Source organism: Falco punctatus (genome assembly GCF_963210335.1).
Source record: "Falco punctatus genome assembly, chromosome: 6".
Taxonomy (NCBI): domain Eukaryota; kingdom Metazoa; phylum Chordata; class Aves; order Falconiformes; family Falconidae; genus Falco; species Falco punctatus.
In genome coordinates this window covers 57,151,985-57,166,041 of record NC_137585.1, presented here as the reverse complement: position 1 = coordinate 57,166,041, position 14,057 = coordinate 57,151,985, and the positions used below count along the sequence as shown (strand labels likewise).

General features: G+C 37.6%; 1 protein-coding gene across 2 annotated transcripts in view; it reads right to left on the bottom strand.

Annotated features, from left to right (window-relative positions):
* The window catches only part of FRS2 (fibroblast growth factor receptor substrate 2), a 78,772-nt gene that overhangs the window by 12,233 nt on the left and 52,482 nt on the right, over positions 1–14,057 (bottom strand). For both annotated transcript variants that reach the window (XM_080391129.1, XM_080391130.1), the window contains 3 exons: positions 6,716–6,821; positions 4,037–4,128; positions 2,021–2,207 (listed from right to left, as the gene is read on the bottom strand). In XM_080391129.1, the coding sequence (XP_080247255.1) occupies positions 2,021–2,207; positions 4,037–4,102 (253 nt within the window). In that variant the 5' untranslated portion in view covers positions 4,103–4,128; positions 6,716–6,821. The remainder of the gene's footprint in view (positions 1–2,020; positions 2,208–4,036; positions 4,129–6,715; positions 6,822–14,057) is intronic.

Sequence of the window (14,057 nt, the reverse complement as noted above, 5' to 3'; positions counted from 1 at the left end):
AAAAGAAAAAAAAAGGTTCACAAGCTTTAAAAAGCTCCCAGTGTGTTTCTGAGAAATTCAGATGCCTTTAACCCTTTATTTTAAAAAAGTGCTTCCAAATTGCTGATTCCTTAAAATATGTGGTGAAGAAATTGGCACTGAAACTGCAAGCAGAAACAGCTTGATGAAATCTTGACTTTTATTAAATACATTCACATTAAATACTATGTGATGTGTGTCACAATATATAATGACCACCAGCTCCTCAAAGTTTTCTATGCTGAATTATCTATTAGTGTGCTCCTAGAAAATGTTTTCAAGGTTTTTAATACCTAGCACAAGCTCAGTGTTTCACTATCAGTGCCTTCAGACAACTTCTCAATAGATATAATTTGAGATTAAATGGAAAGCGCAAACAATATTGACTAATGCAATCAGTAAAAGTTGCTGGGCAGTATTGAGGGTATTCTCAAATGAAAAACTTCTCTGTCATCTCACCAAGTGAAGACAAAGTTTTGCAACTTGTGCCCACAAAACCCAGCGTAGGTCTAAGGAACAATGCTCCATTGCAAAAAAGCAACAGAGAGAACATTTTCTGCCGGATTTCTTTTTTCTCAATATTCACAGTATTTTAATATTACGTAAGGAAGGCAAGAAACAAAAGAGGGAGGGAAAGGGTTGCTGCTTACACAGCCTGCTGAATCTTCTCTATAAAAAAAAAAATAAGAGGGAAGCAGAGTAGTCAATTAGACTTGGTGGAAAATTTTGCAGACTTGTTAATAGGAAAAGAACCTTCAAAACAGTATTTTCAACTGATTTTTATTAGTATCTATTTTATATGTTTAGAACAAGAAAATTAAACCTGCAAAATCTATTAAAGTGATTTTTTTCAAAAGTAAGTTTACTATTTTCTTCTTTAGAAGTCTGAAAATTTAGTTTAGTACTGAGTACACGGTAACATTTGAAAACATATCAATCTCTCACTAGGAGATGAACTGAGAACACCTTCTAAACTCTGATTAAAAACCCAAACCAAAACTGCCTGCCCTTACCTCTGCTTGGACAATGAAGATTGATCAGCTTTGTTTATGATCAAGTTCTTTCATCTGCCTGATCTTTTACAGTGAGATTGAAAAAAACCATTCAATCGCTAAATACAATTATTGATCAAAATACTAGTAAATGCTAAAAATCTATAAGAAAATAAAAATGGAATTTAATTTCATAATGTATAAATACATAGGAATTCCAAGTACACACAACTACATCACCATAGAAAGATGCAAAATGAGACCTCAACCAAAACAGCCATTCCCTTGAGGACGGACTGCTGCAGTGGAGAGAGAGAGAGAGAGAGAGAAAGAGAGAGAAAAGCCTGCATCTTCTCACTGGGAGCCAACCTTGGCCAAAGCACGAAAGATCTGGGAACTGGAAAGGTAACCATCTTTTTCCAATTAAACCCATACAGAAAATAACTAAGCATAGCTGAAGTTTACACACTTCATACAAAAATGCGTCAAAATTTGAGAAAGATGTCACTGATATAAATGAAATTGACATTTGTTTTAGAAAGAGAATGAAACACGATTGTGTTACTGAAGACAATAATAGGATAGGAATACCCATTTCATATCAGTGCTCCAATCTTTTAAAATCTACAAATAGAGAATTCTTTGAATTCCTAAGAGATTCCTCCACAGTTCCAGGTTTCACTGCCCCTTCCTGAAAGGCAAGTCAGCCTCTGAGGCAGGAGCATTTCCCTGTCAAAACCACCTCCCAAGATGACCAGAAGTATCCACACATACAAGCATGAAGTGCTCCAGACCTACAATGCCAAAAACTATGTGCAACTCAAATCCTCATTTTACCATAAGACCGCTCCTTATAAGGTAACTTTATTTCCAGAAACCACATTCACATATAAAACCACAGCCTTTATAACCTTTGCCAAGGGACAGGTGAATATAGGCTTTTTAAACAAAATTGTCTTCCAACAGCAAATAAATTTCCAAAAAGTTTTATATACAAAAATTCCACGTACCTTGTCCAGTTTGACACCTTCGGCCACTTTCAAAAGAGAAAAGATTTGAGTCATAGCCATAGCGACGGAGACAGAGGTAGTGCCATTTTACAGAGTCCCTTTTACGGGTGTACAAAATTAGTTCTGTATCTGTAAGTTCCATTATGCCAGAACCCAGTTCATTACCATCATCATCCACGTTAATAACCTACAAAAAGGAAGTTAAATAGCATTAGGTAAGTACTCTCTGAGCACCAATACCACTACTAATAATCTTCATGTTTCACTGATGCACTCCATCTGCTCTGTCATATTAGTTACAATCCTTGAGGTAAAAATAAACAAAAAAACAAACTCAAAAAAACACCAAACCACTCAAACCAGTTCCTTTGCTCCTCAAACCCGGAATTAAAGTAATACATATTTAGAAGCAATATGAATGAGACTGCACAACAATATTGTAAGATCTGAGGAGAAAGTTAAAATAGAAGAGATGTGTAATTTATTTTTTTTTAACTGGCTTTATGTACTTACTCTAGTATTTCCACACAGATAAGGCATACCTCAGATAATGGAATCTTTGAGTCCCATTTCTAAAAAAAATAATATTTGCTTTGTCATATAACCCCACTTACAGCTGGAAAAAGGAATGAAAAAGGATAAGGGGCTCCAAGATAAAGCTTCCTTCACATACACGTATAGCCTTGCACTGTGACCAGAGTGTTTTAGATATTTTTTTTTCTGCCTTTTCAAAGTCAACAAATAATTCAAATAACCTATGGTTATCCTGCATGAAAGCACGTGTAAAGCTTCAACCCTAATTCTTTCTGCTTTTAAACCAGTTTGAGGCCATCTGCATCCTTTATGGATTTGGACACTCTGTATTTTCCTCTGCATGTACGTTATCTCCCATTGCTGCTTTTAGTGGGATTCCTTCTTACTCAATAAAAAGGCTACCAAAAAATCTTCCCTATGGTGTCAATTAACGTTAATCCTTAAAGAGACATTTTCAACTTGAAATCCAGTCAACTGAAAAGAATAGGAATAGTTTCATCTGTCACTGAGGCTTATGCCAACTTTCTTCATTTTGCAAATTACATTCTTTCATCTTCTACCCCCCACTGCTAAATCAGCGACCCACACAAACAATAGAGAAATTCTAAAAGGAGAAAAATAGGAACTAGTTACATGAAATGATGTCAAATTTATAAAACCCAAGAAAACAGAAAAATATTTTATCCTTCAGCTTTTTGTACTGATAATATTAAACATTTCCAGAAATTCCCATGGCTTTGAAGCTCATTTCAGTGTTGCCCTAAGGCAACACATGAATCATTTTTCACTATGGAAGCATTACATTCTTTTGCCAACACACAGAGACAGTTTGGAGCACAGAAGCAAATCTGACTTGTGTGACTATGCAAAGGCATGTTTACTTAGTCACTGACTTCAGCAGCTTCATGTTAAGCATATTAAGCACATGAACAAGTGTTCACAAGCTTACAAATTCCAGGGATATAAGGGACAGAAGCACATTTATAAATAAAATTCCTTCAAGCAAAGAACAAAATATCTCAAAGTGCTATGATCAGTAGTGATCTTCAAGTAATATCAGCACCCCTAAAACCCTCTATTGCTGACCCTGCATGCAGGTTCATAATCAAATTTCTCCAGTAGCTCTCCCCTTATGCTTACAACACTCTCCCTAACTTCCATAACTTCCCAGAGGCAACAACACTTACCTGGGCCCCACCAACTGAAACGGAGATGGATCAAAAGCATGGGGCTTCTTCTCCTTCCTGAACATCAAAACTGTCAGAAAAGAGCCCACCCTGTCTAGGGAATTCCTTTCACTGCTGGTAACAGAGGATTTCTCAAAGGGGCAAGAGAAACCTGTAGCCACAGACACCTGCAACTCTGCAATGTTTTAACAATTCAATAATGCTCACCCTATTTTCACTTAGTTTTTTTCTATCACAGACCTACTCTGCAAGAAAGCAACAAAAGAATTCACCGTATACCACATCAGTTGCTTACCTTAAACTTATTTCGATGGTTATCTGGGACAGTTTCTTTATCTGGACAGCTACAGCAGCTACCCATGACTTCTTTAGAAGACCATGTGATCTCTAAAGGAGGAGGGTGAAAAAAATAAAAGTTAGTTGAAGTGAAAACAGAGTATCATTGACAAAACAACCCAACACAAGTTGCTCTCTGAAATTACAATTATTAATCATGAATTTTGCAGTCATAAGTAATAAAAAAAATCAACATAAATATTACAAATATTTTTAAGTAGTTAACTTGAATTTGGCATTAAAGAGCGGCAACACCAAGTTGTTAAAGCCCTACCAATAATTCAACTTGAGGTTACTACCAAACAGACCTATTTGATTTGTCACCTTAATTCCCATGGTAGCAGCTTGAGGGAAAACAAAAACCAACAACTTACTGGGTGCGATTCTCATCTCCTAAACCAGGGCCTCTACACAAGGCAACTATCTGGATCCCAGTTCTGCCTAAAGGAGCACTTCCCGGCTTAGACTGCTGAGCACAGCCCTAGTGACGCCCATACAAGCCCTGGGCTGTCGGAGGTTACCAAGCAGGGGCAACACAAAGAGCCCCCATGGCAATCCTGAAAGGCTGCCCTGGCTTCAGCAGCTCCAGGGCTGGCTCGCAACAGAGGGTGGAGGCGATCCAGGCCTGGAGGCAGCCCTGTGCTGGCAGCTGTGCAGCGAGGCTCTGTGCTTCCACTTTTAAATACTTCCCATACAGCACCGTACATAAAACTATGTAATCGAAGTCAAGGGAAGAAAAAAAAAAAACCAACAAAAAAACCCCACCCACATTCAACACAAACATTTTAAAACTTGGGTTTTTTTATTAAGTTCCGTTTGGATTAAATTGTGTTACACAGTCTACTTCATTTACTATAAAACAATAAAATACTCAACTAACACAGAACAGCAGGAAATTAAGGAAACCAAAAAGAAATATTTGGTATTTTTGATATTTTCATTTAAAGATTTTTGTATATATAGTAAAACCTTCATAAAACAGTATGATAAATGGTCGTAGAACCAAGTCTCGCAACTTGCTTTTCCTCCTTCTACCACCTTGCCGAGGGTGGTAAGTCTTGTATTTCTTAGATACAAGAAAAGCCAGACAAAAGAAAACTTAACCCATTTATATCATCTTTACATTGAAAAAACCCAGAATTTCCACTACACCAATTAGAAGTGGGGCAAAACCCTGCAAGAGAGCTAGTAAGTCAATAACAGAGATGACACTAGAAATCATGAAGAAGGAAGACAGAACTGGCTGATAACTTTTCCTGAATAGAGGGGACAAAAATCTGATGTCACCTTAAGAAAACTGGGACTTGCTTTCTAGACAGGCATTTGTATTAGCATGCAGCAGTAGTATCCAAGTAGCACTTTAGTCTGCTGAGAAATAAGGTGCAAATAATACAATGAAGAACAGCTAACTCTTCCCCTCTTCTTGGCCAGAAAAGCCACCCAAAAGAGATACTGCTACCCTAAAGACTGTGCAGATCTGCCACCAAACCCGTACAGAGCTGAAATGGAGAACTTAACAGAAAGGGTAACAACATGGCTTGGATTAATCCAGTAAGAGAGAGGCAGAGCACCAGATACAGCCAAAAATCACAGATTCTCCAGTGTAATTTCTAGGCATAACATGAAAACATGCGTTAACATGACAGAGCTTTTTCTCCCCAACTCAACATGGAACTGGAAGGTTGGCTGTTTGGTTCTGCTGTTGCAGAGTGAAGCTATGCTACACACAACTGGGTTTTTGCATAGTGAAGATCAGTCATGAATTTTATTAATCAGTCAGTCTAATCACTCTCTCAATTACAGACTACTTTTAATAGTCTTCACATATAGATCCCATTGTTATTTTAACCACTCTGGGGGTTTTTCCTACAAATTCTGCCTGTTTTGTTTAGAAAGGAAGATACAGATAACAACACCGATTACTAATTTTCTACCCTGGCACCCCAAAATGCCTCACTACAGTAATGTTCAGCTGTTGGTCTTGTTCACCTACCGATACTACCCTAATTATTCTGAGAATTCACTGCTAAAAAGAGAGCAACAGGTGACAATAGATGCAATACAGATTAACAATGAATATATAAATTTGCAGCAAAGGTTTTCAACCTCTCATCCATACAGCAGTCATGGTTGAAGACTCTTCCAGCAGCCTTTAGGCACAGATGCTTACACTTCACAAAGCCCAGTCTTAAGACAGCCCCAAACATTTTGACACAGTTGAAACAGAAGTAGATAGTGGCATGCTGTTATAGTACATGACTTTCTTTGCATTCAGTGTAAAATAACTGATCAAATCTGGTGCAGACAGGTGTTCACAAACTTAAAAAAAACCAAAAAGCCAATAAAAAAAAACCTTCAGTGAAAAGTAGTTTGGGAAAAAATCACTAGAGTTGCAAGTAGAAAGCTGTAGTATATGAAGATGTATAAGGTACAGGCATTGTATCTCAAAAAAAAAAAAACGAAGAAAGGTTATATAATCAATAATCATACGAGCTTGTTATTTTGTCTCTAATATATTTTAATCTTAATACTTCAGAAAACAAAGAAGTGCAGTGCTGCTTCAAAGAAGAGATGTGAACCAAGGCTATGAGGAAGAAATGAAACAGCTATGGAACTGGCAGAATTAAAAAGCACTCACCTAGATTTGGCCATTAATATTCCCAGCCTCTGCTGCAGCATCAGGGCTTCTGTCATACTCGAAGTGTCATGCTGTCTTGTCACAGAACTAATCATTTGACCTAGAACTAGAAGAGTATATAGAAATGTAATTTTTCTTGGGTTTAAGATGCCAGTTAGTAAACTAACAAAAACAGATACATTTTTTATTTATTTTATTTTTTAAATTTTGGCAGTATCGTGTCAAGCGAGGTCTTCATGGCTAGGATGCATCTTAAGTGGAGTTTTAGACAAGAGACTGATCTCTTAGACCTTCCTCAGCATTTCGGTGTTTAACTGGGTCTTGGAAAAAAATAATCTTGTGTCTCTTTCTGCAGTGTGGCCTGTCACACTGAGGACTCCACTCATTCTCCCCTCACTCTTTACCCAGTGAAAGTAATCTGTCACTGGGGAAGTGACAGATGTGAATTTCTGCTATCCTTAGCATATACTGAACCAAATCACAGCAGACAAACAGAAGAACACATACAGCTTAACTCTGCATAACTCCACTAACTCCCTCTTGCTTACCCTACTGAACATGCACAAATGCTGACTTATATGGCTAACACATCACACTTTCTCTACTCCCCCCATGATTCTTGCTCCATGCCATTCACCATAAATTGCTTGCTTTCACTTCCCCGCCCCTCGGATGACTCTCAAACTAGCTACCCACTCACGTTTAACACTGAAAACTCAACTGCTGCTTCCATCAGGCTAACAATTGGCAGCCTTCCATTCTCCGTTTCTAAAATTGCCAAATGAGCACTTGGTATTTCCTTTGACGCGCCTTCTTAAAAACTCAAGAGAAGGGCTAAACTCTCAGAAATATACTTTATTATTAGTCTTTCTTATCAAGTCTTGCAGGTTGCCTACGCAAACTGGAGACCACTGCAGCTCTGCTTATCGATACTGCCTCAATTCTTTGTATTCATCTGCTGTCCTCTGCCTTGCACCTGGATTAAAAGCATCTTGGGAAGGCAAAGCACTCTTCTTTTTTGCATAATATCAAGTGTAACGTAGTCCCAAACTCATCTCAGGTCCTAGGCATGATGATAAAAGTGGCAGAACACTCTTACTGTGGAGGGATTGTGCAAGAGAACAGCAGAAATTCAGTACTGGTAAATGCAAAATAATGCACCTAGCAAAGGAGCTCTGTCTGTTAAGAAACATCAGTCATGTAGTCACGCAGTTCAACAAAAACACTAGCTCAATAGCTATCATAAAGCAATGAACAGAATTATTTGGAAAGAATTAGAAGAGCTCAAACAGAAATACAATTCTATTGTATGAATCCACAGTGTGCAAAAAGATGTAGTAATGTATGCAATCATGCCTCCCCCTGTAAAAAAAAAAAGACAGAGTAAACCCAGAAATATGCTACTTGGACTGCTCAGCCTGAAGAAAGGGACTCCACAGGACAGAGAAGATGAGTACAGAATTATAGGTGGCATGGAGAAGATAAATAAAGCACAACTATTTTCCCAATACAAGCATTAGGGAACAGTGGTTGACATTAAGGGGCAGGTCAGAAAAAACTACACAAAAATACCTTTTGCACATGGTATGTAGTTAAACCTTGTGATCCACAATGTCTTGTGGGAATGAGTTCCAAAAGTTTAAAGATTCGGAAGGTAACTGAACAAACACAAGCTCCACAAAGAGCTTTTAAACTCAAGGATGTCATATCTGGCTCAAAAAGTCTCTAAGCTGCAGATACTTAGAAAGGTTTTAGGGAATGATCATAAAGTGTTCCTTCTTACTATTCCCTTCCCTATATATTTCCTATTTGCTGTCAGAATTTACTATTCTACTGTCAGAAACTGGGTACTGGACAAATCGACACTTCAACTCTGACCCATCAAAGCCATTCTAGTTAATATAAAAGGACAACATGAACTCCACATAAATGAGTGCACTGTCGTAAGACATTAAAAAAAAATAATTAACAACTTGTATTTAACTTGAAACTAAAACTTAGATTTCACAAAGGTACAGGAGGATAAACTTATTGAACTACTTGATAGACATATATTTTTGCACATACATACTAAACAAAGATTGCCACTGTGCATAAGTGGCATTTAGAATAGGAACCTGAAGCAAGTCACATACCCTTCCTATGATTTATTTGCCCTTTAGCCATAAGCTGTCTTGATCTGGACAGTTGTATTCAAGGTCTATCCCTCTGCAACGCACACAGTCTCTGGTTCTGCGATGGCCCTACCTGGTCTGGCCGGTATTATTTAACTATGTTTTTTAGTCAGTTTAGATTTTTGTTGGCTTAACACACGAAAACAGCTCAGCAGAGAGTCTAGCAAGTGCCAGAGCCAGCTGGGGACAGAATCACAGCCTTAGTCACCTATGCCCCGTTTTCAGAAAACTTAACCCCTTCACTAATTACTGGGATTTACTTAGTTTATTGCCAAATTCCCTGCTAAAATCTTCAGGGTAGGAGAAAGACGGAACAGAAATCTTGACCCACCCCCTCTGATGGAATCTTACAGGCAGTCATTAGAAAAATAATAAAAATAACAATTTTCACAGGCAAGCTACACTAATGCAGGTGTGTTTGCACTGGTATTTACCCTGATATTTTTCCAGCAAAGTTTTAAAACCTTCACATGGCTTGGCTACATAAAGCAGACTAGCCTGTTTCAGTTACCTAAGAATGATTCTTAAATGATCTAACCAGAATTTTTAATGGATAAAAGAAAGCCCACAAATTTATAGCACCTAACTCCTTTTAAATGCAAAGCAGTAACGAAATTCTCCAACCAGTTGTTTCCAATTACAAGTTGGCTATTTACTCTGTTTGGGATTTTCTTAAATCTTCCCAGATTGCAAAATATTTACCCAAACTTAAACATACACGGAGAAGTAGACATTTTCACAGTCACAACCCTATAAAAGTTAATCTTTTCAGTTATGTCTACAATGTCAAATTTAGGAGCTGTAATTTCCCATTCATGAAGCATCAATGGTGGTTAGGTGCAGTTGTGCAAGGAGGGGGAAGGGGATGGAGAGTATTTTCTGCTTCTCCGTAACACATTCATTACTGTAGTGCATGGTAAAAAACCCAGGCAAGACAAACCGGGACCAGCACTTATCTAAACCCTGTTAACAGGAGTGCCAGTTAGGAACTGCCATAACTTCAGTAAAATTTATTACTTGGTGTTGTGAAGTAAAATACAACTCTTTCTCTCACAGACTAGGCAGTGACAAAAAGTTATGCTGATCTCTCCAAAGTCATGGAAGACAAGGCATAAGTGTAAACAGGGTAGATTTTTTTTTTTTTTAAACAAAAAAATGTCACAGTCAAAGCTTGCAGAAATTCTAACATTAGCAATTCTGCTGCCCCCCCAGGCTGGGAATGGTCTGAACAATGTGTGCACTCTCCTTGTGTAAGAAAGACCACATGGGACAACCTGCAATCATACTCCTCCTTTTGCTCGTAACCTGTTGCTCCATTAAAGTCAGCACACAGTTGCAAAGCTGATATAAAAACTGCCATTAAACTCAGTTCTGTATGCTCTGGTTGCAGAATCAAACATTAACTTTGGGGGATATTTTCTGTATGCGTTAATTCCCAGCACAAACCTTTTAAAAAACAGGAGAGGAAAAACCCCAAACCACAGTACACCTCAGAAGAGGCAGGGAGAAGCAAAGATGCCTTCTCTGTAAATGTATCTTTTGCACATACTCTTTTCAAGTGAAAAAGTGTCCTTTCAAACCACTAGCTGCCACAGTGCTAGATCCTCTGCATGTATGTCTTGCACTCAGATCTACAAGTAGAGAGTAGAACACATTAAGTGCATTAACATAGTTTCAAAGCCATTTTATGGCTATAAATGACTATAAATATATGACTATAAACAAATTTGAAGTTAAGGGGGAAAAAAAATGACTAGGGCTTTTTCTTCCTTCAGAAATTTAAGTATCTAGAAAGCTCAATGAGTACAATAAAGTAACTGGAGAAAGGTGCCTGTGTACAGGTTGTTAGAACTCAGGCTGACAAGCACTTGAACCTATTCATTCACTTACTGTCAAGCACTTGATAATATTTTGATCGCAGCTAAGGGATATAAACAAACTTATACTGTCATTTTTACCTATAACATTCTAAATCACCCACTTTAGAAGGCTACATCTACTTAAAAGTGTCAGTATCGACCATTTTCAAAAACTGTTTCTTGTCTGGCTTATACTACTTAAAAAAAAAATAAAATAAAAGGACATAATCCCAACCACTAGAACACCGAACTCTGCGCTTTTGTTTCCTACTCTTCTTCAAAATTTTTGCTTAAAAAAGTAGAGTAAAAAGAATTATTAACAAATCGTCCACATTTAACATCAGTTCCTGTGGAAATTTTATTGCCTACGGGACAGTCAGAATGATAAACATTAATTTATTTTAAAAAAACATTTATTGGATATTTTCAAATTCACTTTTTCAAATTGTTCTTTTAGCTGCAGAATTTTGCTTGCTAGCTCTTTTCAATTTATCATTACCTGATCACAATAATGACAAAGCAGGAAACTACCCTTTTCCTCCCTCTTTTGGGTCCTCTTTAAAGGTTAAAGTTATCTGAGAACATGAGATATGTGTATGAAAATATGACTGACTGAAAATAAAAATAAGCATTCTGCTGAAATCTGTATCTGTGGGAGCAATAAAATTTTAAAAAGTGACTAGCACGTTTTCTTCCTAAATTCTTAAAACTTTGAAAGAAAGGCCTCTACAAGCTATTTCAAACTCAAATTGTGCAGTGTTTCAGTTTACACATACCATGTAAAAGCCACTTTAATACAAAGAAAAAAAAATTAACCTGCACATGATGCGCCATCCGAAGGTCAATGTTGGGCACTTTTCATCATGAAGCATCCCCATCTCAAGAACAACTGGCAATAGCCCACACAGCAGAAATACAGAAGTTTACCTGAATACCTAACAAAAATGGCATCTTTCACAGAAATCATGACCTTGCAGGTACAGTAACAATAAAGTGGAGCAGGTCTGGCTGAGAGCCAAATTTCATCCTTCAGCAGTAGGGACAAGACCTCCTAGGAAAGTCAGGAGGCTCCTAGGAGGTCTTCCTCAAGCCTTTACAATTACCTTGTTGTGGACTTAAGCTAAATGCCAGATTGAAGCCATGCTTTGCTGTGACCATCAAATTTCTTTCCACATACACTGTAGCGCTGGCAAGCTACAAGCTGGCTTTTCTTCCTTGATGCCTGTTGTGTGAGCCTGTTTGAAATGGGAGAGATTGAGGATGCCCCTCCTTAACCTCCTCTCAGGTAAGAGGACATAGCCTTGAACTACAGAAGCAAGTAGGGGACAACAGATTCTTAATTTATTTTTTTTTTTCTGAAAACCTATAAAGTCTCCACTGAGACACATGAAGTCTGTTGTATTTGCAGCTTAAAGGTAGAATTAGCTCTCCACAAAATCATCCCACGCCCTGAAAGGGCTCTTTCTCCTCATGCCTTGGAGTTCAACAATTATCAGAAGTGATGGCAAAGGCAAATTATTTGTATATAAAAATATGCACAAATTTCTTAATCCTAAGTAGAAATCCCCCTTCTCGCTTCCTCCAAGCATGTTAATGTTGTCACTCTTATAAAGCTCCTTTAAAATAAATATTATTCCCTTCAAAATTATTACTTAAGATAGCTAACTACTTGAAGTACTTTGTGCAGGAATAGACCCATCACATTCCTAGATTTTTCCCCTTATAAACCCTTTTTTTTTCCTACCTCACCTTGGGTAAAAAATGAAAAAAACCCAAAACCAACCAAATTCTTTATTTCAAGTGGAAAGGTGCAAAGGAAAACCAAGGGAACACAGAGGGAAGATTTTTATTATATATGCAGACACCAGATTCATCTGTATTTTAAGTCACAAACCTAAACACTGTCAATCAACGGCTTTGCTCCACAAAGACTGACCTCTTTCCGTTTGGTTTCTAAGAAACAGATTCCAAATGTTGGTTGTCTAAATTGCATCTAAACTAGATACCAGGAGTGGTTATCACCAATAATTTGCTAGGCAACTGAACACATTGAAATAGGGAAAACTAACTTTGGTAGTTGCCTCTCGAAGTTCAAAATTCGTGGCCCGCAAGTGTTTGGATGTTTCCATTTATACAGGGATTCAGACAAGAAGGCTCCCCAGTTCAGGGTGGGTATTACAGCAACCACCACCAGTAAGCACACCTGCCCAGCCCATGCTGCAAGACTAATCTCACATGCAAAATGTTTGGTGACAGAGGTGACCTATTCAAAACAAGAAATCTAATTTCATTATAGTTGGACGAGTGGCTTCTTACAGGAATGTTACAGATGCCTTAACACTGATTTCTTCTGAAACAGAAGTTATTTTAAATCTTTTTTATGGCTTTCAGTATACAGAAACAAAACCACTGTCGAACATTTACCAATACAAACCACCCTGCAGCTTACTTTTTATCTCTCTCCCTGTCCCTCATTTTTCCCTTAGGGACCTGTCTTTCCTTATAAACTTTTTACAGAATGATACTAAATATAAACTGATTTATTTCAGATTTGACATCCTTTGCGTTTCATCATTTCCACTCTTGCATACCATATTAAGTATTGCTTGATATTTGCTTACAACTGGTGTATTTAGATTTGTTTAGCAGTGAATATTCACCCTGCAAAAAACATAAGCAGCAAGGATGGGATGCAATTTATAGCAGCCCAATTTTCTAGATCCTTCATGAAGAATACTGAGGACATAATACATCAAAAGGAAAACATGCTTTAAGAGATACTACATGAATTGTGGATTAAATCCTGTTTAAAAATTTACCCCAAACAACGGCAAAATTTGTATTACCTTTACCAGCCTGAAATCTTATGACAGAACTTAAAGCTTACATACTTGATTCCTTCAAATGCTAGCAACTCCACTCGTCTTCTGTTTTCTGTTTGCCCTATGGTGAGCCACACAGCATAGAACCTGCCCCTCCCTGAAGCTCATTCCAGTACATCTTTCTCTTTTAAACTCTCACAATTGGAAATACTTGAAGAAAGCACAGCCAAATCCCTACGGATACATTATGCTAAGTAATTTTCTCAGCTCAGAGTTTTTGAGCACTCTGATGCCAATGATTATTCTACAGCATGGAATAATTTCACCTGGCTACTGTCATCTCGGAGATTCAGTTCAAACTGAAAGTATAAATCTGAGTATTTCAGATTTTACATAGACAGTTTAAGTAACTCATTACAATCTCTGCTCTTCAACCAGAGTTGTCACTATGGCAAAACAGCTTTAATTTTTCCACACAAAACCATTT